The 24485-nt window shown below is 68.0% G+C and overlaps 2 protein-coding genes across 2 annotated transcripts; one reads left to right on the forward strand and one right to left on the reverse strand.

Moving 5' to 3' along the window:
* Positions 1 to 2135: 2135 nt before the first annotated feature.
* PSMB9 (proteasome 20S subunit beta 9) lies at positions 2136 to 11577 on the reverse strand. Its single transcript, XM_037913777.2, has 6 exons — positions 11421 to 11577; positions 6536 to 6603; positions 5694 to 5825; positions 5461 to 5590; positions 4662 to 4803; positions 2136 to 2314 (listed from the first exon to the last, which is right to left on the reverse strand). The coding sequence occupies exons 1-6, from the start codon at positions 11469 to 11471 to the stop codon at positions 2187 to 2189; spliced, it is 651 nt and encodes a 216-aa protein (XP_037769705.1). The 5' UTR covers positions 11472 to 11577; the 3' UTR covers positions 2136 to 2186.
* A 1035-nt stretch (positions 11578 to 12612) lies between these two features.
* Positions 12613 to 24484, forward strand: TAP1 (transporter 1, ATP binding cassette subfamily B member). The gene is given in 12 exon segments (XM_037913735.2): positions 12613 to 13560; positions 14102 to 14216; positions 14626 to 14756; positions 16060 to 16265; positions 17439 to 17636; positions 18912 to 19040; positions 19226 to 19414; positions 19671 to 19844; positions 22017 to 22093; positions 22095 to 22177; positions 23398 to 23534; positions 24117 to 24484. Coding segments are annotated over 12 exon segments (2193 nt in total). The 5' UTR covers positions 12613 to 13049; the 3' UTR covers positions 24360 to 24484.
* The last annotated feature ends 1 nt before the right edge of the window (position 24485 follows it).

Here is a 24485-nt window from a genome sequence, read left to right on the forward strand (position 1 = left end):
TGGGGGAGACCCGACCTCCCCAGCCACCTGCGTGGATATTACAGATCCCCCAAGGTGCTTTCCATAGGAGCAGGGGTTTGCCCCCCACTGTCCTTGGCCAACATTTCCACCGAGCGTCTGGCCGACGCGCTCTCCCCCAGAGGTGGCTGCATTTCCACAGGGCTGCGTGTGGTCAGTGAGGCCCTTTGGGACGCAAGGCGCGCTAGCAACGGCGGGAGGGCTGCGACCCTGAGCTACTTCTGCTGCTCCAAGGGAGTCGGATTTTCCGCTGCGGTCACTCCAAAAGGCCAGAGCCCAGCCCAGGCCCTGTTGTGCGGGACAACCACATCGGACTGCCAGCCCCTGCCTGGACGAGCTGACAGGCTAAAAGGCGGGACCCCACGAGGAGGGGCTGAGGGGCTGCAGCAGTGGGTCACAGTGTTGCCAGCTCTCACAATTTTGTCACAAGTCTCGTGATATTTGGGGGTTTGGTGTAAAATCCCAGCTGCTGGAGTCCTGGGAGTAGGGGAGAATTTCAGCTTGGTTATTTTTTGTAAAGCACGTGTCACCCTGCTGATTGCAAAGAAAAGCTTAAAACCACAAACCCGAAAGACTTGGGAACCAAATAAGGCCCCCCCCCCCTTCCATTTTTGTAAATCTCAGGATTCTTTAGCCAATCTCATGATTTTTAGGGGGCGTAATTCATGATGTTTTAACACGTGGGGCTGGTTATAGTGCATATGAAGAGGTGACTTATCAAGAGGGACCTGACGGAGAAGGTTGGCAGACTTGTTTGGGAAGCGTTGATAAAATACAATATTCCCCAACACACTGTGTAATTAGCTTGTGGAACTCACTGCCACAGGACGTCACTGAGCCCAAGAACTAAGTAAAACTCACAAAGGGATTGGCCATTTCTGTGGCTCACAGACTCTCCAGGGCTGGACTAGTTCCTGCTGACAATGGGCAGGGATCTCAAACCTCCCACCACAGGGCCTGAGCCGATCTCTGACAATCACAGGGCAGATTTTGTCCCACAGCTGCTCCTGCGGGCTCTGCTACTCGCTCTGCCCTGGCTGGCGCTGGTCACCGGGGCAGACGGGAGCCTGGGCCAAGTGGATGTGGGGTCTGATCCAGTCACAATCCCTGTGTTCCTCAATAATAATCCCCTTTGTTCCTGTCCCCTGCCCCATGTGTTCCCCTGTGGGGCTGCCCTAACTCCCCTCCCCCTTCCACACTCGCTCCAGGAAACAGATTTTGGTTCCCTTTTCCTCCCCGTTAGATAGCAAGAGGGATCCCAGAGCTGCGGCTTTGGGGTTGTGATAAGATGGCCGATGTTCGTCTGGTGGGTCCGGCGCTTTTCTTGGGGGGGAGCTAAGATGCCACCCTTTGCCCCTGTTCTTGGGGCATTGATGGCCCCGCTAGTGGCCCAGGAAGGTGGTAAAGAAGGGAAGCAGTCTGGGTTTGCTTGAGCCCCAGCCCCTCTCAGCCCCTGCGGGTTCTTACCCTCGTCCCCCTTGGGTGGGGTACCTGCAGTCCTTAGACGTTGGAATAGAGCAGCTCCCTCCCCTCCTGGGCAGGGTCCCCCCCCTTACTTCAGTTCTGTGATTTTCCAGGTCTCACAGCACCCCTCTAAGCTCCAGTCCTCTCTCCTTCCTCCTCTCTCTCTGTCTGCCTGAAGCAGGGGGTTTATTAGGTTCCTAACAGGGCCTTAATTGACCGCAGGTGCTCCAATTAACCTGCAGCCACCTTCCCTCGTCTACAGGGAACCACGCCTCAATTAGCCTTGAGCTGATATATTTCCCCTCTCGCACTCTCCCACTGCTCCCTGGCCCCCCTGTATCCCAGGGGCAAAATGACCCAGCGCTGGTGTGGGACCTGCACAAACACGACCCCGGGCGCTCCCCGCGCCTGGCTGCGGGAACAGAGCTGGGCCCCGTCTATCGCAGCCCGGGGGTTGGCAGGTGTCGGGAGCGGGGTGATAAGAGGCTGGTTTGTAAAAGGCCCCCGGGGAGTTGTGGGGAGTGGGCCACGGGGGGAGCTGGGGTACAAATCTCTAAGGTGGGTGTAAATCAGGATAGCTCTTCATGGCTCCGCGCTGATCTACACCCTCCGGGCTCCGGCCCCGTGTATCCGCCCAAGGAGTCTCGCAGGCCGCCGGCGCTCGGAGAGCTTTATTGGGTATAAAAGAGGGGCCGGCCCAGAACTCATTCGTCGTAGAACTTGGGGATCTCGTCCCCCAGGAACACCTGCTCCACGGCGCCCGACTTGGTGATGGTGACGAGATAAATAACCCCCCCGCTGGAGCCGTCCCGGCTCATCGCCAGGGCAATGGCTGGGGGAGAGAAAGGAGGGGTTAGTGAATCCATGCCAGTAGGGGGGAGAGGCCCCATGTCCCGTTCCCTGCCCCCGAGCCAGGCGGTCCCTGCCCCAGGGCCGGATCACAGACAGCGGCCCCCAAAGGGGAGAGGCCCCGTGTCCCGTTCCCTGCCCCCGAGCCAGCCGGTCCCTGCCCTGGGGCCGGATCACAGACACCGGCTCCCAGAGGGGAGAGGCCCCGTGTCCCGTTCCCTGCCCCCTGAGCCAGCCGGTCCCTGCCCCGGGGCCGGATCACAGACACCGGCTCCTAGAGGGGAGAGGTCCCGTGTCCCGTTCCCTGCCCCCTGAGCCAGCCAGCCCTGCCCTGGGGCCGGATCACAGACACCGGCTCCTAGAGGGGAGAGGTCCCGTGTCCCGTTCCCTGCCCCCTGAGCCAGCCGGTCCCTGCCCTGGGGCCGGATCACAGACACCGGCTCCTAGAGGGGAGAGGTCCCGTGTCCCGTTCCCTGCCCCCGAGCCAGGCGGTCCCTGCCCTGGGGCTGGATCACAGACACCGGCTCCTAGAGGGGAGAGGCCCCGTGTCCCGTTCCCTGCCCCCTGAGCCAGCCGGTCCCTGCCCCGGGGCCGGATCACAGACACCGGCTCCTAGAGGGGAGAGGCCCCATGTCCCGTCCCCTGCCCCCTGAGCCAGCCGGTCCCTGCCCTGGGGCCGGATCACAGACACCGGCTCCTAGAGGGGAGAGGCCCCGTGTCCCGTTCCCTGCCCCCGAGCCAGCCGGTCCCTGCCCTGGGGCTGGATCACAGACACCGGCTCCTAGAGGGGAGAGGCCCCGTGTCCCGTCCCCTGCCCCCTGAGCCAGCTGGTCCCTGCCCCAGGGCCGGATCACAGACAGCGGCTCCTAGAGGGGAGAGGCCCCATGTCCCGTCCCCTGCCCCCCGAGCCAGCCGGTCCCTGCCCCAGGGCCGGATCACAGACAGCGGCCCCCAAAGGGCAGAGGCCCCATGTCCCGTCCCCTGCCCCCTGAGCCAGCCGGTCCCTGCCCTGGGGCTGGATCACAGACAGCGGCCCCCAAAGGGCAGAGGCCCCGTGTCCCGTTCCCGGCCCCCTGAGCCAGCCGGTCCCTGCCCTGGGGCCGGATCACAGACACCGGCTCCTAGAGGGGAGAGGTCCCGTGTCCCGTTCCCTGCCCCCCGAGCCAGCCGGTCCCTGCCCTGGGGCTGGATCACAGACACCGGCTCCTAGAGGGGAGAGGTCCCGTGTCCCGTTCCCTGCCCCCTGAGCCAGCCAGCCCTGCCCTGGGGCCGGATCACAGACACCGGCTCCTAGAGGGGAGAGGTCCCGTGTCCCGTTCCCTGCCCCCTGAGCCAGCCGGTCCCTGCCCTGGGGCCGGATCACAGACACCGGCTCCTAGAGGGGAGAGGCCCCGTGTCCCGTTCCCTGCCCCCGAGCCAGCCGGTCCCTGCCCTGGGGCTGGATCACAGACACCGGCTCCTAGAGGGGAGAGGCCCCGTGTCCCGTTCCCTGCCCCCTGAGCCAGCCGGTCCCTGCCCCGGGGCCGGATCACAGACACCGGCTCCTAGAGGGGAGAGGCCCCATGTCCCGTCCCCTGCCCCCTGAGCCAGCCGGTCCCTGCCCTGGGGCCGGATCACAGACACCGGCTCCAAGAGGGGAGAGGCCCCGTGTCCCGTTCCCTGCCCCCGAGCCAGCCGGTCCCTGCCCTGGGGCTGGATCACAGACACCGGCTCCTAGAGGGGAGAGGCCCCGTGTCCCGTCCCCTGCCCCCTGAGCCAGCTGGTCCCTGCCCCAGGGCCGGATCACAGACAGCGGCTCCTAGAGGGGAGAGGCCCCATGTCCCGTCCCCTGCCCCCCGAGCCAGCCGGTCCCTGCCCCAGGGCCGGATCACAGACAGCGGCCCCCAAAGGGCAGAGGCCCCATGTCCCGTCCCCTGCCCCCTGAGCCAGCCGGTCCCTGCCCTGGGGCTGGATCACAGACAGCGGCCCCCAAAGGGCAGAGGCCCCGTGTCCCGTTCCCGGCCCCCTGAGCCAGCCGGTCCCTGCCCTGGGGCCGGATCACAGACACCGGCTCCTAGAGGGGAGAGGTCCCGTGTCCCGTTCCCTGCCCCCCGAGCCAGCCGGTCCCTGCCCTGGGGCTGGATCACAGACACCGGCTCCTAGAGGGGAGAGGTCCCGTGTCCCGTTCCCGGCCCCCTGAGCCAGCCGGTCCCTGCCCTGGGGCCGGATCACAGACAGCGGCCCCCAAAGGGCAGAGGCCCCGTGTCCCATTCCCGGCCCCCTGAGCCAGCCGGCCCTGCCCTGGGGCCACCGCGCCCTGGACCTGCCTCACCCCACCCAGGAGCAGGTACCGTTCTTGGTGAACTGGCGACACTCCTCTGGAGTCATCCCCGGCTTGTAGGCTGCATCCACGTAACCATAAATGTAGGTGCTGCCAGACCCGCCGATGGCAAAGGGGTGGCGGGTGAGCATCCCCCCCAGCGTCCCATACACCTGCGGGAGCGAACGCACGCCGGGTGAGAGCCCAGGCCCGGCGCGGGCCGGGGGGTTGGGGCGTCGCGGACGGGGGGCGACTGACGCTGCCATTCAAAGCACCGACCGCGGTAAAGACCGGCCGTTCCCTCGACCCCCTGCCGGGTCTCAGGGTGGGCGTCTCTCCTCACCACCCGGCATGGCACGGACCCACAGCCAGGCCTTGGGAGCCTCCCGGGGCCACATGAGCATCGATGGGGCAGGAGGTTCTGGGTTCAGGTCCCCCCGGGGTGCTGGCCTGGCTCCCGGCGGCGGGTGACCTGCCCAGCCGTGGCCAAGGGAAGGAACGAGGACACGTTAATGGGGTGTTTTTCCCAAGCCTGGCCGGGGCGAGGGGCCACGGAGCCCTGCGGGGAAGCGACCGGGATGTACCCGGGGGCAGGTCTCCTTGCCCGGCTGGCGGGTGAGATGCAGGAGCTCAGCCCCCTGGGGGCGGTTAATGCTTCGCCCCCTTTCCATCGCCCTGGGGGTCAGGGCCCCTTTGCACCCTGGGCGTAGCTTGTTCTGGGGCATTAACCGGTTCGGCTGGGACGCTGCAGGGAGACGGGGATGGGCCAAGGGGAGGGGAGATGGTCACGGTCCAGAGATCCCCCCCCCAGCTGTCAGCCCCCCCCTCACCTGCCCCCCTTTCTTCCGGTCCCATCCCGCCACCATGAGATGCGCCGACAGCTCCTCCTTGTACTTGTAGCTGACGCCCTTCACCAGGCTGGCGGCCGCCAGGACCAGCGGGGCCTCGTCCATGTCCAGGCTGGGGAGAGGAACGGGGGGGTCAGTGACCACAGGAGGAGCCGCCCCGCACAAGGGGCCATGCGAGCTCCAGCCGGCACCCCCCCCCCGGCCTCCCCCCCTACCTGTGCAGCTCCAGCTGGTAGTGCACCATGTCCGCGACGGCTTGGGCGTCGGCGGCGGAGCCGGACAGAGCGCAGTAAATCCGCTCGTGCAGCGGGGCCAGCTTATCGAAGACCCGGTTCACCACGGCCTCCCTGGGGGCGAGAGTCCGGAGCCCAGCGTGAAATCCGGAGCCCCGAGCGCAGAACCGGAGTCCGACCCGGGCGCCCAGACTCAGAATCCAGGACCTGCCCCGGTCCCAGACCCCCTGTGCTGGGGTGGGACACGCGCCCACCCCCTGCTCTAGTGTAAGGCGGGGAAAGGGTTAACGACCTGCAAACCCCAGTCCTGCTCCCCCTGCCCCGCAGAGAGAGGCTGCACCTGGGCTCTGAGCAGGGGCAGGCCTGGCGGTGGGGTCTTCACTGGAGAACCGGGGCTGGAAGCCGGGGGGTGTATGGACGCCCTGGGAGGCTGCTCCGGGCTGCTGCCGAGAGCCTGGGAGTGGGGTCTGTGCAGGGAGACGGTTCCCGGGGACGGGGGCTCTAGTCCGGCTGGAGATCTCTGCTGGGCCCCAGGGGAGGCCGAGGGACTGAGGACAGGAGCCCGGTGGAGCGGGGTGGGCCTGGGACGTGCGCCCAGCTAAGGCAGGGTCTGAAGCACAAACTCCAGGTGGGAACCAGGACCCCCAGGGAGCAGCGACTGGGCAGCCAGGGGACGGGGAGAAGCTCAGACAGCCCCTCACAATGGGGCACAGTCCAGCCAGTGTCCCTACGCGGGGGAGCGAGAGAGATTCCCTCTATTCACCGGGGACCGGAACGCCCATCTGCACCGGGGGCCTGTCAGCTGGGTGAGGCCCGGCACTTACCCCGCAGAGACCCTGGAGTCAGAGCCCACCACGACCCCGCCGTCAAACTCCACCGCCATGATGGTCGTCTGGGGAAAGGGAGGAGACAGGGGTTCAGTGCAGGGACCCTCAGAGCCCGGGGGAGACTGAGGGTCACCCCACGCCCTGCAGGGAGCCGGCACAGGGCTCCTGGGGGGTCCGGGGCTCCTCCCTAACCAGGGGCTGGTGGGGCTGCAGGCAGAGAGCGTAACTGGCCCTTACACTGCGACTCTACCAGGGGGGAAAGGGGAGCCAGGACTCCTGGGTTCTATCCCAGCTCTGGGAGGGGAGTGAAGTCTAGTGGTTAGATCAGGGGACTGCGAGCCAGGACTCCTGGGTTCTCTCCCAGCTCTGGGAGGGGAGTGGGGTTTAATGGGTTAGAGCAGGGGGGCTGGGAGCCAGGACTCCTGGGTTCTCTCCCAGCTCTGGGAGGGGAGTGGGGTTTAATGGGTTAGAGCAGGGGGGGCTGGGAGCCAGGACTCCTGGGTTCTCTCGCAGCTCTGTGTGGGAGTGAAACCGGGGCCCTAGACGCGAAAGCCCCTTATCGTGTTCTCTGGCCCAGCCGGTTCCGTCCAGCCCACGGCTCAGTGGGATCAGACGGGGGTGGCTCTGGGATTTGATCACACATGGCAAAGGGCCGGTTGCGACGTGTGACAACGGCCTGGCCTGGCAGCCGGGTACAGAGTCCTGGGGCTGGCAGCGCCGGGGGTGGGGGTGGCTCCCGCACCTGCTGCCTGCAATGGGCAGGTGCAGAGGGCGGCGGCTGCGTTACCAATCCAGGGTTTACACCAGGGAGCGCCCAGCTCGGGCGCCAGGATCGGGGCGATGGTGGGGGGGGGCACACGGCACTTCCCAGCCAGAGTCCCCCATTCCCAGGCCACTGGTCTGACCGAGGCCATCTCCTCCACTGGGGAGCAATACGAAAATAGTCATTTTGGAGGGTGGGGGTGGAGACACTATGACTGTGTGGCCCAGTGGTCAGGGCCCCCACCTGGGAGGGGGAGACCCTGGGGCCAGTTCCCCGTTCGCTATTTATTTAGAGGGCAACAGCTGCAAAGGAGAGAGGGAGGGAGCCCCCCACCCCAGAACAGCCCGTAGCCCAGTGGTTAGACCAGGGGTTCTCAAACTGGGGGTCGGGACCTCTCAGGGGGCCGTGAGGTTATTACATGGGGGGTCGCGAGCTGTCAGCCTCCACCCCAAACCCCGCTTTGCCTCCAGCATTTATAACGGTGTTAAATATTTTTAAATGTGTTTTTAATTTATAAGGGGGGGGGTCGCATCCGAAGTGGGACTGTTCTTAATGTTTCCTCCGAATATTGTGGGGGTGCCTCAGTTTCCCCTATGCAGTTCTTAAGTATCTAGGGGGTGGGATAAGGGTGTATGATCATTGCAGAGCCCTAGAGGGCAGGTGTGTGCAGGGGTCTGGACACAGAGAATGGCCGACACCCTGTCTCCTGGCCACTGATGGCCTGGGCCCTTCCCCCCTGCAAGGTGAGAGCTAAAGGGTTGGAGAACAAAGGAATCCGGTGACCTCCTGGCCCGGGAAAGGAACAAAGCCCAGAGGAGGAGGGGCTGGAGGGAGTTTCAGTTTGGGGCTGGCTGGGACATGGAGTGAAGGGCAGACGTGGTTGTCTGGCTCACTGCCCCCCCCCCCCCCCCCCGCAAAATGGACCCAGCTGAGGGGTCCTGTTCTCTGCACCTGCAAGCTCTGTTTTAGACCATGTTCCTGTCATCTAATAAACCTCTGTTTTACTGGCTGGCTGAGAGTCAAGTCTGACTGCGAAGTTGGGGTGCAGGACCCTCTGGCTTCCCCAGGACCCCGCCTGGGCGGACTGGCTGTGGGAAGCGCACAGAGGGGCAGAGGATGCTGAATGCTCCGAGGTCAGATCCAGGAAGGTGGAAGCTGTGTGAGCTGTGTGTCCTGCAGACAGGCTGCTCACAGAAAGGCGACTGCCCCAGAGTCCTGCCTGGCTTCATGGGGAGCAGTTCCAGAGCATCGCCCAGGGACTCCGTGACAGGGGGTCGCATCCAGAGGTTTGCTGTGTGAAAGGGGTCACCCATACAGAACTGGGTTACAGCTCTCCATGGGGGAGACCCCTGTTCAAATCCCTTCTCCCCCCCAGAACCTGTTCCCCCCACATCTCCGGGTGTGCACGAACTGCTGGGCTAGAAGCTATGGGGGGGCGCCCCATGCCCCTGCTCTGGCTGGATTTGGAAAGGGACCCGATCCAACAAGCAGCCTTGGTGAAGGCCCCCTGGCTCGGGCCCCACACCTCAGTTAGGCAGCTGAGTGCCGCCCCTCCCGGGTTCGTGGTTAGGTGGGAACCGGGTGTCTGGGGGTGGGGAGGGTGCAGGGCGCAGGCCCAGAGGCAGGGACGCCCGTGCCGCGGGGACTGTTGCTCTGAGGAACGCGGGCGCCCAGGGAGTTTAGGCGCCGACAGGGCGAGGCGGGAGGTGGGTGGATCGCAGAGGAGCTGGGTGCCCAGGTCGGAGGGTTGGGCAGCCAAGTGCTTTCCCGGATCCCCCCGGGAGTCTCACTCCCTAGTAGATTTTCTAGCCCTTTAATCCATCTCGTGGCTCTTCTCTGAGCCCTCCTGCAATTTATCCCCAGCCTGTGGGCCCCAGACCCAGGATCCCAGCCGTGGTCGCACCAGGGCCAAATCCTGGGGGGAAAATCCCCCCCCGCGCCAGCTCAAGATTCCCCTCGTGATCTGTCCCACTGGCCCCTCTGTCCACAGCGCGGCGCTGGGAGCTGCTGGTCAGCTCGTTATCCACCACCACGGCCCCATGGCTCAAACACCTTCATCTGTTAATCCTCAACCGACCCACCTCTCTGTGTGAGGGTATTTTACACAGGGAACTGAAACACAGCCAGGGAGAGAACCCAGGAGTCCTGGCTCCCAACCCGCCTGCTCTAACCCTCCAGCCCTCACTCCCTTCCCAGAGCCAGGGAGAGAACCCAGGAGTCCTGGCTCCCAACCCCCCCTGCTCTAACCCACCAGCCCCCCCTCCCCTCCCCGAGCTGGGGAAAGAACCCAGGAGTCCTGGCTCCCAACCCCCGCTGCTCTAACCCACCAGCCCCCCCTCCCCTCCCCGAGCTGGGGAGAGAACCCAGAAGTCCTGCCTCACAGCCCCCCTGCTCTAACCCACCAGCCCCCACTCCCCTCCCAGAGCTGGGGAGAGAACCCAGGAGTCCTGGCTCCCAACCCCCCCTGCTCTAACCCACCAGCCCCCCCTCCCCTCCCAGAGCTGGGGAGAGAACCCAGGAGTCCTGCCTCCCAGCCCCCTGCTCTAACCCACCAGCCCCCCTCCCCGAGCTGGGGAGAGAACCCAGGAGTCCGGGCTCCCAGCCCCCCTGCTCTAACCCACCAGCCCCCACTCCCCTCCCAGAGCTGGGGAGAGAACCCAGGAGTCCTGGCTCCCAGCCCCCTGCTCTAACCCACCAGCCCCCCTCCCCTCCCAGAGCTGGGGAGAGAACCCAGGAGTCCTGGCTCCCAGCCCCCCCTGCTCTAACCCACCAGCCCCCCCTCCCCTCCCAGAGCTGGGGAGAGAACCCAGGAGTCCTGGCTCCCAGCCCCCTGCTCTAACCCACCAGCCCCCCCTCCCCTCCCCGAGCTGGGGAGAGAACCCAGGAGTCCGGGCTCCCAGCCCCCCTGCTCTAACCCACCAGCCCCCCCTCCCCTCCCAGAGCTGGGGAGAGAACCCAGGAGTCCTGGCTCCCAGCCCCCTGCTCTAACCCACCAGCCCCCCCTCCCCTCCCCGAGCTGGGGAGAGAACCCAGGAGTCCTGGCTCCCAGCCCCCTGCTCTAACCCACCAGCCCCCCCTCCCCTCCCCGAGCTGGCACCACCAGGCTGCCGGCGGCTCTTGGCTTTCATTGAAAGACCAAGGAAGTTTCTCGCCCTCGTGGCTGGCGAACAGGTGGAAAGTGCGAGCGGGAGCCGGGGCCCAGAGGACACACGGACTCTCTGTCCCTTAGCGTGTAACAGATCCCAGGGCTGAGAACCTTCCGGGTGGGCAGCTCTGTACACTGGGGTGGGGACATTTGGGGGTTTCAAGGAGGCACGTCTGGGGGTACAGCAGGGGCATATGGGGGCGCAGCAGGGAGACATGGTGGGTTGCAGGGGCACATGGGAGCCAGGACTCCTGGGTTCTATTCCTGATCTCTGGGGAGGGAGGAGGGTCTGCAGTAGGGGCATATGGGGTGGAAGGAGGGGAAGTGGGACCCTGGAGGGAGGGACCTGGAGGGGGAGCAGCAGGGAGGGGGTGATGGGGCGCAGCAGGGGGTGATGGGGTTAGGCGGCAGAGATGGAATGGGGGTGAAGGGGGCAGCAGGGGGGCACATGGGGCGGCGGGGGGATGGAGGGCGCACATGGGGGCAGCAGGGGGAGATGGGGCCGGCAGAGACAGGACGGGGGGGGTGGGGGGGACACATGGGGGGCAGCGGGGGAGATGGGGCCGGCAGAGACAGGACGGAGGGGGTGGGGGGGACACATGGGGGGCAGCGGGGGAGATGGGGTTAGCCAGCAGAGACGGGACAGCGGGAGATGGGGGTGGAGGGGCACATGGGGAGCAGCAGGCGGGTCCCAGCCGACCCCCCCGAGCCCCTTTTAGGGTGTCAATGGGAAAAGTTCGCGCAGCCCGCGGCACATGGAAAGCGAAAGCGGCTCGGAGCCTGGCCGGGAGGGCAGGGAGGAGGCTGAGCCGCCCGGATCCCGCAGCCCCCGGGGCCCCCGAACCGGGCAATGCCCCTGCGGGGCCCGATCCGAGCCGGGCAGCCCCTAGGACAATTAATGGGGCGCCCCCACTTTACCCCCCCGGGATTCCTCCCTGTCCCCCCTCCAGCGGATCCCCCCCGGCCCCACTTACCCCCGTGCGGACCTCCCCGTCCGCCCAGCTGGGCCCCCAGCAGCCCGCCATGGTGCAGCGACCCCGGGAGCGAAGCACCAGCGCCCGGGACAGCTCCGGGACCAGCCGCGCCCGCCCCGCCCTCCCTGCAGCGCCGCCCAGAGCCGCCAGGGGGCGGCGGACACCCAGCGCCGCTGGGAACCTCTCCAGCCCCGCTCCGCCTGGCAACAGGTGATGCCCGGGCCGGGGGGGAGGGGCTGGGACTCCTCCCTCCCGGCGTCCCAAGCCGCTTCCCCATCGATCATCCGCTGGGAGAGGGGCAGGGCTGGGCCCGGACACCGGGTGAGGGGCGGGTACGGCCCTGCCTGCCCCGGGCCATACAGGAGCCGCTGGGTGGCTGCATTGGTGGGGGGCTGTTCCCTGCCTCCCTGAGCCAGCAAATCCCAGGACTGCTGGGGGCTCTGCACTAGCCTGGGTCCGGGGAGACCTGGGTCCAGCTCCTGGTTCTGCAGGTCGCTGTGTGGCCCCAGCTGTAACCTGGGCCAATAGCCCTGGGGGGGCATGGGGGGCAGCAGGGGGTGTGACAATAATTCCACAGCTGACTGTGAGGTGCCCAGAGACCACGGTGACGGGCGCGATGTGCGTCCCATAGCTAGACAGACCTGCCTAGATCCCATGGCCTGGGGCCAGTCTGACCCCTCGCTGCCCTGGGCTGGCTGGGAGCAGAATCCGCCCGGACACACCTGATTTTCAATAGCCCCCCCCCCCCCGCCGCCCCCCAGCTGCAGTGTCTGCCCTTGAATCGCAAGCCAGGGGGTGCAGGGAGGGGGAGGGGCGCTGGATCTGCGCCAGGGGGGGATTTATTATTTCATGCAACAGTAATTCACACCCCGCCTCTGCCCCAGGGTTACACCGCGACCCCGGCGTGGGAATTCCCCGCCCCCGCCCCACCCAGTCAGCTGGGGAGATGCCCCCCTCCCAGGGGGGTCTCTGCGAAGTGGGGGGGGGGGGCGCAGAGCCCCCGGCTGTAATTGTGCCGAGGCAGGGGGCGTCACTTGCTATGGGGCAAGGGGGAGCAGCTCCCCCCCCCATTATTCATAGGTCAACCGGTTCCATTATATTTCCCCCCCCTCCGGCTCAGCCGGGTACGAGCTCATCATGTAACGCGCTATGGCCCCCCCCGGGGCGGGCTCTGAGCTAATCCGGTTTCACTTTCACTTTTGGGAAGTCGCCTCCTTTCCCAGAAGCGGATCGGTGCAGCCGGGGGCTTCCCAGGGCGGGCGGCGAACCCGGGGCCGGTCCCGCCTCTCTCCGCCTCCGCCGGTTCGCGGCCCCTCGCTCCTCGCCCGGGCCGGGGAGTTGCGGGCGGCGGGTTTCCACGGGGCGGCTGCGGAGGGGGCCAGGAATTGCCCCTGACGCCCGGGATCCGCCAGCCCCGGAGGAGCCGCAGCCAGACGGGGAAAGGGGGGAAGACCCCAAGAGGCGTGGGACCGGATCGGCAGGACCGTTTCTGCGGTCACTCCGGCGTGGGCGCTGGGGCGCAGTGACCCGAGCGGCCGCCAGGGGGCGCCCCCGGCGGGGACCGGCCGCCGCTGGGACTAGGAGATTTAGACACTCGGCTGCTGGCAGCCGGCAGGGCCCGGCCCGGGGATGAAGCGGGCCATGGCCTGGGTCTCCCTGCCCCTGGCCCTGCTGCTGGACTTCCTCACCCTGCGCCTGGCCCTGCTGCTCCACCCCCAGCTGCAGCCCTGGGACCCCCTGGCGCTGGCCTGGGGGGTGGGGCTGGCGCGGTGGGCGCTGCTGAGCCTGAGCGCCCAGGCTGCCCGGGGCCGGGGGCCGGGCCTGCCCGGGGGGCTGCAGGAGGCCCTGCTGCCCCTGGCCGCCCTGCTCAGCCTGCTGCTGCCCGGCTACGTGACCCTGCAGGCGCTGGCCCAGCCCCGGGCGCCCCCCTCCGAGCTGCTGCACGGCTGGGGGCGAGGGGACGTCTTCGGCCTGACCTACGGCGCGGCGGGGCTGGCGGCCGCGCTCTGGCACCAGCTGTTCCCCGCCGGCAAGGGGGAGCCGGGGCCCTCGGCCTCGCTGGGCCGCCTGCTGGCCTGCATGAGGCCGGACCTGCTGCGCTTCGCGGCCATCGCGGGGCTCCTGGTGCTGTCCTCGCTCGGTGAGTCGCGGGCCGCGGCTGCGAGGGGGGAAGGCCCCGGGTCCTGTTCCCTGCCTCCCTGAGCCAGCCGGTGCCCTGCCCGGGGGCCCGATGGGACAGAAACCCCGCGGTCGATTTAATCGCCTCTCTCACGTCTCTGGGCAGAGACTGTCTTCCTGTCTGTGCAGCGCCTGGCGCGACGGGGCCCTGATCTTGGCTGGGGTCTGGGCAGCGCCCGGCGCGACGGGGCCCTGATCTCGGCTGGGGTCTGGGCAGACAGGGGGTGTGTGTGTGACGGGGGGGGGGGGGGGGTCACAGGGCCCCCGTGTGATTAGCGTCCCTGCACATTCACAGAATGAAAGCTGCACAAATATAGGAAATGACCCTGAATGGGTGAGAGGTGTCCTCTCCGGACTCTAACCACCAGCCCCCACGCCCCTCCCAGAGCTGGGGATAGAACCCAGGAGTCCTGGCTCCCAGCCCCCCCTGCTCTAACCCACCAGACCCCATTCCTCTCCTGGAGAACCCAGGAGTCCTGACCCCGAGTGCTGTTGGGCTGCAGGGGAGATGGCGATCCCCTACTACACGGGGCGCATGACCGACTGGATCGGGAGCGAGGACGACCCCTCGGCCTTCGTCCGGGCCATCTGGGCCATGTCCCTCTTCACCGTCGGCAGGTAGGGCTGGGGGAGTTGGGGTCACGGGGGTGGGATCAATGGGTACGGAGCATGGGGAGAAGAGGGGGGGTCATGGGGGGTGGAGGGAAGCTGGGGTCATGGGGTGGGGGATCTTTATAACAAGATCCCTGCAGGAATTCAGGGGCAGGTCTGGGGGGATCGTGGCTGGGTTTGGGGGGGGGGTTGGGGCAGGCGGGCCGTTGGGGGGCAGGTCTGGAGGGATTGTGGCTGGGTTTGGGGGGGTTTGGGAGGCGGGGAGTTGGGGGCAGGTCTGGGGGGATGGTGGCTGGGTTTGGGAGGTGGGGAGTTGGGGGCAGGTCTGGGGGGATGGTGGCTGGGTTTGGGGGAGCGGGGAGTTGGGGGGCAGGCAGGAGCCCCAGCACTGAGCACCCCCCCCCCACCCCCACAGCGCAGTGACGGAGTTCGTGTCCGACTGTCTCTATAACGGCACCATGAACCGGATCCACACGCGCATCCAGAGCCGGGTCTTCAGCTCCGTCCTGCGCCAGGAGATCGGCTTCTTCCACGCCAACCGCACTGGTACGGGACCCCCCCAGACCCCCCCACCGTCCCTGCCCCACACTGACCTCACAGACACCCCCCAGAGCTCCCCCACCCCCCCGTCCTGCGCCAGGAGATCGGCTTCTTCCACGCCAACCGCACTGGTACGGGACCCCCCCAGACCCCCCCACTGCCCCTGCCCCACACTGACCCCACAGACACCCCCCAGGGCTCCCCCACGCCCCCGTCCTGCACCAGGAGATCGCCTTCTTCCACGCCAACCGCACTGGTATGGGACCTCCCCAGACCCCCCCACCGCCCCTGCCCCACACTGACCCCACAGACACCCCCAGGGCTCCCCCACGCCCCCATCCTGCGCCAGGAGATCGCCTTCTTCCACGCCAACCGCACTGGTACGGGACCCCCACAGACCCCCCCACCGCCCCTGCCCCATACTGACCCCACAGACACCCCCCAGGGCTCCCCCACCCCCCCGTCCTGCGCCAGGAGATCGGCTTCTTCCACACCAACCGCACTGGTATGGGACCCCCACAGACCCCCCCACCGCCCCTGCCCCATACTGACCCCACAGACACCCCCCAGGGCTCCCCCACGCCCCCGTCCTGCGCCAGGAGATCGCCTTCTTCCACGCCAACCGCACTGGTATGGGACCCCCCCAGACCCCCCCACCGTCCCTGCCCCACACTGACCTCACAGACACCCCCCAGGGCTCCCCCACCCCCCCGTCCTGCGCCAGGAGATCGCCTTCTTCCACGCCAACCGCACTGGTATGGGACCCCCCCAGACCCCCCCACCGTCCCTGCCCCACACTGACCTCACAGACACCCCCCAGGGCTCCCCCACCCCCCCGTCCTGCGCCAGGAGATCTCCTTCTTCCACGCCAACCGCACTGGTATGGGACCCCCCCAGACCCCCCCCCACCCCTGCCCCACACTGACCCCACAGACACCCCCCCAGGGCTCCCCCACCCCCCCGTCCTGCGCCAGGAGATCGCCTTCTTCCACGCCAACCGCACTGGGCCCACCCCGACCCCACAGACCCCCCTGTCCCTGCCCCACACTGACTCCACTGACCCCACACTGACAACCCACAGCCAGACCCTGCCCCATTGTCACAAGCTCCCTACTTCCTCGCTAGGGCTCCCCACCCCCCAACTGGCCCCTAAATACATGAGCAGGGCTGGCTGGCTGGATACGCCGTGAATGAGGGAGGGAGGGACTGGGAACAAGGGTGATGTCTGGCTGGACGGCCCAGGCTGGACGGGTCACTGTGGAAGCGCCCCCCTTCCCCCCACTGACCCTCCCCCGCTGCCCCCCCCCAGGGGACATCACGTCGCGGGTGACGGCCGACACGGACGCCATGAGCGAGGCGCTGAGCGAGAAGCTGAACCTGCTGATGTGGTGCGGGATGCGGGGAGTCTTCCTCTTCGGCCTCATGGCGCGGGTGTCGCTGCGCCTGGCGCTCTTCACCGCCGTGGGGCTGCCCCTCGTCCTGCTGGTGCCCAAGCTCTCCGGGAGAGTCCACCAGGTACTGCACCCCCGCCCCCCTGCCCTGCAATCTGCCCCCAGGCCCCCCGCCCTGCTCAGCTCTCCACCCCACAATCTGCCCCCCACGCTGCTCAGCCCCCTGCCCCACACCCTGCGCTGCCCCTCGTCCTGCTGGTGCCCAAGCTCTCCGGGAAATTCCACCAGGTACCGCGCTCTCGCCCCGCAACCTGCCCCTAGGCCCCTGCCCCCAGCCTCCCACCCCACAATCTGCCCCCCCCCCCCCCGCTGCTCAGCCCCCTGCCCCACACGCTGCGCTGCCCCTTATCCTGCTGGTGCCCAAGCTCTCCGGGAGAGTCCACCAGGTACCGCGCTCTCGCCCCGCAACCTGCCCCTAGGCCCCTGCCCCCAGCCTCCCACCCCACAAGCTGCCCCCCACGCTGCTCAGCCCCCTGCCCCACACGCTGCGCTGCCCCTCGTCCTGCTGGTGCCCAAGCTCTCCGGGAGAGTCCACCAGGTACCGCGCTCTCGCCCCGCAACCTGCCCCTAGGCCCCTGCCCCCAGCCTCCCACCCCACAAGCTGCCCCCCACGCTGCTCAGCCCCCTGCCCCACACGCTGCGCTGCCCCTCGTCCTGCTGGTGCCCAAGCTCTCCGGGAGAGTCCACCAGGTACCGCCCCTCCCTACTATCCCCCCTCTCCCCCCACCCCTACCCTCTACCCCCTCTGCACTGCCCCCCACTGCCCCTCCTTCCCACCCCCCACGGCAGCCTGTGGGTGCCCAGGAGCCAACGAAATGGGTTAGAACTGGCTAACGGATCGGTCTCCACATGGAACTGTAAATGGGGAATCGTCATTCGGGGGGTTCTAGTGGGGCCCCCCAGGGATCGGTGCTGGGCCCTGCGCTATTTAGCACCTTTAGCCATGATCTGGAGGAAACCCCCCGTCCTCGCTGAGAGAGTCTGCAGGTGACACGCGGGCTGGGGAGGGGTGAAGAAGGAAGTGGGGGGCCGGGGACGCGGGGCAGGGGAGCCGGGTGCAGGCAAGCGGTCTGTGCTTGGTCCGGCTCCGGGGACGTACAGCTGGGAGCGAGGAGTGCAGGCCGGACTCACGGGCTGGGGCTCTACCCTGGGGGCAGCGACTCGGAGACGGATCTGGGGCTGGAGGCGGAGGGGTGCCCAGAGCCCCCCCGCTCTGACGCCCCCCGCTCCCCCCCAGAGCCTGGCGCAGCGGGTGCAGGAGTCCCTGGCCAAGGCCAGCGAGGTGGCGGTGGAGACCTTCCAGGCCATGGCCACGGTGCGCAGCTTCGCCAACGAGGAGGGGGCCGCCCAGCGCTACGGGCAGCGGCTGCAGGAGACCTACGGGCTCAACAAGCAGGAGGCAGCCGCCTACGCCGCCTCCATGTGGACCAACAGCGTGAGGGGGCGCCGCGGCAACGGGGGGAGGGGGCGCCGCGGCAACGGGGGGAGGGGGCGCCGCGGCAACGGGGGGAGGGGGCGCCGCGGCAACGGGGGGAGGGGGCGCCACGGCAACAGGGGATGGGGTGTCACGGAGTCCCTGGGCGATGCTCGGGAACTGCTCCCCATGAAGCCAGTCAGGACTCTGGGGCAGTCGCCTTTCTGTGAGCAGCCTGTCTGCAGGACACACAGCTCACACAGCTTCCACCTTCCTGGGTCTGACCTCGGAGCATTCAGCATCCTCTGCCCCTCCGTGTGCTTCCCACAGCCAGTCCGCCCAGCCGGGGTCCTGGGGAAGCCAGAGGGTCCTGCCCCCCAACTCCGCAGTCAGACGGGACTCTCAGCCAGCCAGTAAAACAGAAGGTTTATTAGACGACAGGAACATGGTCTAACACAGAGCTTGTAGGTGCAGAGAACAGGACCCCTCAGCTGGGTCCATTTTGGGGGGCAGTGAGCCAGACAACCCCGTCTGCCCTTCACTCCATGTCCCAGCCAGCCCCAAACTGAAACTCCCTCCAGCCCCTCCTCCCCTGGGCTTTGTCCCTTTCCCCGGCCAGGAGGTCACCGGATTCCTTTGTTCTCCAACCCTTTAGCTCTCACCTTGCAGGGGGGAAGGGCCCAGGCCATCAGTTGTCAGGAAACAGGGTGTCGGCCATTCTCTGTGTCCAGACCCCTGGACACACCTGCCCTCTAGGGCTCTGCAACGATCATACACCCTTATCCCACCCCCTAGAGACTTAAGAACTGCCTAGGGGAAACTGAGGCACCCCCACACGATTCAGAGGAAACATTAAGAACAGTCCCACTTCGTCACAGGGGCGCCGCGGCAACGGGGGTAGTAGGGCTACCAAGGCAAAGGGGGTGCAGAGGCAGGGTGTAGCCAGGGGGAAGGTGCTGGGAGACTGTAACAAGGGGGCAGGGGAGCATGGTAACCCTGGGGGCACGGGGCAGGGGACACTATCCCTGGGGCAGGGGGTGGCGTGGGGTCCAGGGCCTGGTGTCCCATGGCCGGGGCAGGGGGGGCATATGCTCAGGGTCAGACAGGAGGGGTATCTCTGGGGGAGGGGCCCAGGGGAGGGCAAAGGGGCCCCCCGGGGGAGTCATGCTGGGCCCCTTCTCCCCGTCAGGGTGGGGTCCCCCAGCCTTGACCAAAGCTCTGAGCCCCCATCACTCCCCTAGAGCTCCCTGGGGTGGAGGGCAGACCCCCCCGTTTAACGCTCTGTCCCCCCCCCAGCTGTCGGGGCTGGCGCTGAAGGTGGGGATCCTGTACTACGGGGGGCGGCTGGTCACCGCCGGAGCCGTCAGCACTGGGGACCTGGTCACCTTTGTCCTCTACGAGATGCAGTTCACCACAGCCGTGGAGGTGAGTGGGGGGGGGCTCCCCTATTCCCAGGCGCTGCTGGTCACCTGCCTGGGGATGGGGGCTATGGGGGGGGCACACCCAGCCCTGACCTTCTGTGCCCCCCAGATGCTGCTCCTTGTCTGCCCCAGTAATGGGGGGGGCTGTGGGGTGAGCTCACCCAGCCTGTACCCCCCTTACCCCCCCAGGTGCTGCTCTCTGTCTACCCCAGCGTGCAGAAGGCCGTGGGCTCCTCGGAGAAGATCTTTGAGTACATGGAGCGGACGCCCCAGATCAGCCCCCCCGGGACACTGGCCCCCCCGATCCTGCGTGGACACCTCCAGGTGCAGGATGTCTGGTTCTCCTACCCCGGGCGGGACGACACCCCCGTGCTCAAGGTACCCGTGGGGGGACCCGGCGCAGAGTCTGGGTCAGGGGTGGGAATTCGGGGGCGATCCAGAGCTGAACCAAGAATTCGGGGGGCAGTAGCTGGAGGTGTTATGGGGGGCTGCAGGGGAGGAGGATCAGGGGGTCGGACTGGGGGTTGTGGGGGCAGAACCACAGGGGGAGGGGAGGATGGGGGGTATTTGGGAGGGGTGCCGGAGGGCCCAGGGCTGGGGGAGGGTCCCCTGTGTCTAACCCCCTCCCCCGCAGGGGGTGTCTCTGGAGCTGCGCCCTGGGGAGGTGACGGCGCTGGTGGGACCGTCGGGTGCGGGGAAGACGGCGCTGGTGGCCCTGCTGGAGCGTTTCTACGAGCCCCAGCGCGGGCGCCTGCTGCTGGACGGGCGGGACCTGCGGGAGTACGAGCATCACTACCTGCACCGCAAGGTACCCCCCTGCCGCCCCCCCACTGCTCCTCCCATCACTACCTGCACCCCAAGGTACCCCCCTGCCGCCCCCCCACTGCTCCCCCCCATCGCTACCTGCACCGCAAGGTACCCCCCTGCCACCCCCCCCACTGCTCCTCCCATCACTACCTGCACCGCAAGGTACCCCCCTGCCGCCCCCCCACTGCTCCTCCCATCGCTACCTGCACCGCAAGGTACCCCCCTGCCGCCCCCCCACTGCTCCTCCCATCCCTACCTGCACCGCAAGGTACCCCCCTGCCGCCCACCACTGCTCCCCCCCATTGCTACCTGCACCCCAAGGTACCCCCCTGCCGCCCCCCACTGCTCCCCCCCATTGCTACCTACACCCCAAGGTACCCCCCTGCCGCCCCCCCACTGCTCCTCCCATCACTACCTGCACCCCAAGGTACCCCCCTGCTGCCCCCCCACTGCTCCTCCCATCACTACCTGCACCGCAAGGTACCCCCCTGCCGCCCCCCCACTGCTCCCCCCATCAATACCTGCACCCCAAGGTACCCCCCTGCCGCCCCCCCACTGCCCCCCCATCGCTACCTGCACCACAAGGTACCCCCCTGCTGCCCCCCGCTGCTCCTCCCATCGCTACCTGCACCCCAAGGTACCCCCCTGCCGCCCCCCCACTGCCCCCCATCGCTACCTGCACCGCAAGGTACCCCCCTGCCGCCCCCCCACTGCTCCTCCCATCGCTACCTGCACCGCAAGGTACCCCCCTGCCACCCCCCCACTGCTCCTCCCATCACTACCTGCACCGCAAGGTACCCCCCTGCCGCCCCCCCACTGCCCCCCCATCGCTACCTGCACCCCAAGGTACCCCCCTGCCGCCCCCCACTGCTCCTCCCATCACTACCTGCACCGCAAGGTACCCCCCTGCCGCCCCCCACTGCTCCTCCCATCACTACCTGCACCGCAAGGTACCCCCCTGCCGCCCCCCCCTGCCCCCCCCATCGCTACCTGCACAGCAAGGTACCCCCCTGCTGCCCCCCCACTGCTCCCCCCATCGCTACCTGCACCCCAAGGTACCCCCCTGCCGCCCCCCCACTGCTCCTCCCATCAATACCTGCACCCCAAGGTACCCCCCTGCCGCCCCCCCACTGCCCCCCCATCGCTACCTGCTCGGCAAGGTACCCCCCTGCCGCCCCCCCACCGCTACCTGCACGGCAAAGTACCCCCCTGCCGCCCCCCCCACTGCTCCCCCATCGCTACCTGCACCCCAAGGTACCCCCCTGCCGCCCCCCCACTGCTCCCCCATCGCTACCTGCACCCCAAGGTACCCCCCTGCCGCCCCCCCCACTGCCCCCCCATCGCTACCTGCACCGCAAGGTACCCCCCTGCCGCCCCCCCACTGCCCCCCCATCACTACCTGCACCCCAAGGTACCCCCCTGCCGCCCCCCCACTGCTCCCCCCCATTGCTACCTGCACCGCAAGGTACCCCCCTGCCGCCCACCCTCTGCCCCCCCATCGCTACCTGCACCCCAAGGTACCCCCCTGCCGCCCCCTCACTGCTCCCCCATCGCTACCTGCACCCCAAGGTACCCCCCTGCCGCCCCCCCACTGCCCCCCATCGCTACCTGCACCCCAAGGTACCCCCCTGCCGCCCCCCCACTGCCCCCCATCGCTACCTGCACCACAAGATACCCCCCTGCCGCCCCTCCACTGCCCCCCCCATCGCTACCTGCACCGCAAGGTACCCCCCTGCCACCCCCCCCACTGCCCCCCATCGCTACCTGCCCCCCAAGGTACCCCCCTGCCGCCCCCCCACTGCTCCCCCCATCGCTACCTGCACCGCAAGCTACCCCCCTTGCTGTGGCCCCCAGCAGCCCCCCAGGCATCCCCTTCCCCTCACCAGTACAGGTAACCCCTGTACCCTCCCACCCCAACCCGCTCAGGTGTCTCCATGCCCCCTGGCATGTCAATGTCTGGGGCATCGCCCCGCCACCCTCCCTCCCCCTACGTGGGGCAGGGATCCCAGACTTGCGGAGGGGAAGTACCCGGCAGCAGGACCCTCTTGGGGGGCCTGCTCCAGCCAGCCCCACCTGAGGTCCCCGGGGTCCCTCAGCCTCTGTCAGCCCCCCGTTAGGTGCAGTGAGTCTGTGCGTTCTCAGCCCCTCGATCTCCATCTCCCCTCGCCCCCAGGTGGCGCTGGTGAGCCAGAAGCCGGTGCTGTTCGCCCGCTCGCTGCACGAGAACATCGCCTACGGGCTGGGGGGGGCGCAGCCGGCAGGAGGTGACAGGGGCTGCCCAGCGCGCCAACGCCCACGGCTTCATCGCCCGGCTGAGCCACAGCTACGACACAGGTACTGAGCCCCCCCCGCCCCGGGAACCCCCAACCCCCCTGGGACTCCTATACCCTGCACCCCAGTACCCCCGGAGACTCCCAACCTCCCTGGGACCCCTATACCCCTCCCCCAGCTCCCCAACCCCCACGGCTTCATCGCCCGGCTGAGCCACGGCTACGACACAGGTACTGAGCCCCCCCCGCCCTGGGAACCCCCAACCCCCCTGGGACTCCTATACCCCGCACCCCAGTACCCCCGGAGACTCCCAACCCCCCTGGGACCCCTATACCCCTCCCCCCAGTACCCCAGTACCTTGACCCCCACGGCTCCATCGCCCCGCTGAGCCACGGCTACGACACAGATACTGAGCCCCAGTGCCCCCCTGGGACCCCAATACCCCTCCCCCCAGTTCCTCCGTGGGACTCCCAACCCCCCTGGGACCCCTATACCCCTTCCCCCAGCACCCTGACCCCCATGGCTTCATCGCCCGGCTGAGCCACGGCTACGACACAGGTACTGAGCCCCCCCAGCCCCGGGAACCCCCAACCCCTCTGGGACCTCTATACCCCTCCCCCAGCACCCCAACCCCCATGGCTTCATCGCCCCGCTGAGCCACGGCTACGACACAGGTACTGAGCCCCCCCTGCCCCTGGGACCCCCATATCCTCCAAGTACACCCAACTGCCAGGAACCCCTATACCTCTCCCCCGGGGCCCCCACCCTCCACAGGACCCAAACTCCCTCACCTCCCACGGGTTCATCGCCAGCCTGAACTGCAGCTGAGACACGGGGACAGCACCCCAATACCCTCTGGGACCCCCAAATCCTCCCCGTGGCTACTATCTGGGGGGTACTGACCTCTGGGGGCCCCCCCAGTACCTCCCCCATACACACAGAGACTGAGACCGACACTAGATCTCGTCCCTCCCTGCTCAGGCCCCTGACACCCCCACCTGCCTGGGACCCCGATACTCCCGCAGCCCCATGGCTACGACACAGGAACTGAACCCAGCCCCTCCCCGGTACCCCAACTCCCCCCTCCTCTTCCCCCCTGGCCACAGGCACCAGCCCTGATCCCACCCTGTGACTCCCCCAATAAACCCCCTGGGAACCCCAGAACCCCTCCCCACAGGCCACGACCCAGCACCCAGCCCTGCCCCAGGTGTGTGTTGGGGAGGATGGAGCGGGGGGGTACCCACATACTGCACAGGACACTGACCTCAGCTCTCCCCCCACAGACGTCGGGGAGATGGGGGGGCAGATCTCGGGGGGGCAGAGGCAGGGGGTAGCCATCGCCCGAGCCCTGCTCCGAGACCCCCGAGTGCTGATCCTGGACGACGCCACCAGCGCCCTGGATACGGAGAGTCAGCTGCTGGTGAGTGATATGGGGGGGCCACAGGTCGGGCATGAGGGGCACTGGCAGGCCTGGGGGTGGGGGAAGCCCAGGGCTGGGCTGGCAGGGGCTGCAGGTCAGGGGTGAGGGGCCCCGGCAGAGCTTGCGGGAGCCCTGGGCTAGCAGAGGGTTGTGGGTGAGTGATATGGGGGGGCACAGGTCGGGCATGAGGGGCACTGGCAGGCCTGGGGGTGGGGGGAAGCCCAGGGCTGGGCTAGCAGAGGGTTGTGGGTGAGTAATATGGGGGGGCACAGGTCGGGAGTGAGGGGTACCAGCAGCGCTGGGGGTGGGGGGAAGCCCAGGGCTGGGCTGGCAGGGGCTGCGGGTCGGGAGTGAGGGGCCCCGGCAGAGCTTGGGGGAGCCCTGGGCTAGCAGGGGGTTGTGGGTCGGGAGTGAGGGGCCCCGGCAGAGCTTGGGGGAGCCCTGGGCTAGCAGGGGGTTGTGGGTCGGGAGTGGGGGCATTGCCAGAGTCTCCATTGGCTGGGGCAGGGGTTGGGGGAGCGGGATCCCCACGCAGCCCCCCCCCCCCAGGCTGTTTATTTCCCCGGGCGTCTGTCGCTGCAGGTGGAGAAGGAGATTTACCAGGGGGCCCGGGCCGGGCGCTCGGTGCTGCTCATCGCCCATCGCCTGAGCGCCGTGGAGCGGGCCGACCGCATCCTGGTGCTGGAGGACGGGGCGATCCGGGAGCAGGGCACCCACCGGGAGCTGCTGGCTCGTCGGGGCAGCTACTGGCGCCTGGCGCAGACACAGCTCAACGGGGAGCAGGGGGGCGGCTCCGGGGGTGGGCTGGGGGCCGGGGGGCCGTGAGGCTGGCACCACGGGGCACCCTCCGGGGAGGGGGGTTCTCAGCCCCTCCTGCCCGCGTGGCTCCTCCCCAGGGTAGGGGGGAGTTCTCAGAGCCCCCCCATACGTGGCTCCCTTGCCCCGGGGAGC

Source organism: Chelonia mydas, chromosome 14 (genome assembly GCF_015237465.2).
Source record: "Chelonia mydas isolate rCheMyd1 chromosome 14, rCheMyd1.pri.v2, whole genome shotgun sequence".
In the NCBI taxonomy this organism is placed as follows: domain Eukaryota; kingdom Metazoa; phylum Chordata; order Testudines; family Cheloniidae; genus Chelonia; species Chelonia mydas.

Coding starts and splice junctions, on each gene's coding strand:
- PSMB9 (XM_037913777.2), bottom strand. CDS start 11,471: ATGGCGGGCTGCTGGGGGCCCAGCTGGGCGGACGGGGAGGTCCGCACG. Junction 6,604..11,420: donor ACGGGGAGGTCCGCACGGGG/GTAAGTGGGGCC, acceptor CCCTTTCCCCAG/ACGACCATCATGGCGGTGGA. Junction 4,804..5,460: donor ACCGGAAGAAAGGGGGGCAG/GTGAGGGGGGGG, acceptor TCGCTCCCGCAG/GTGTATGGGACGCTGGGGGG.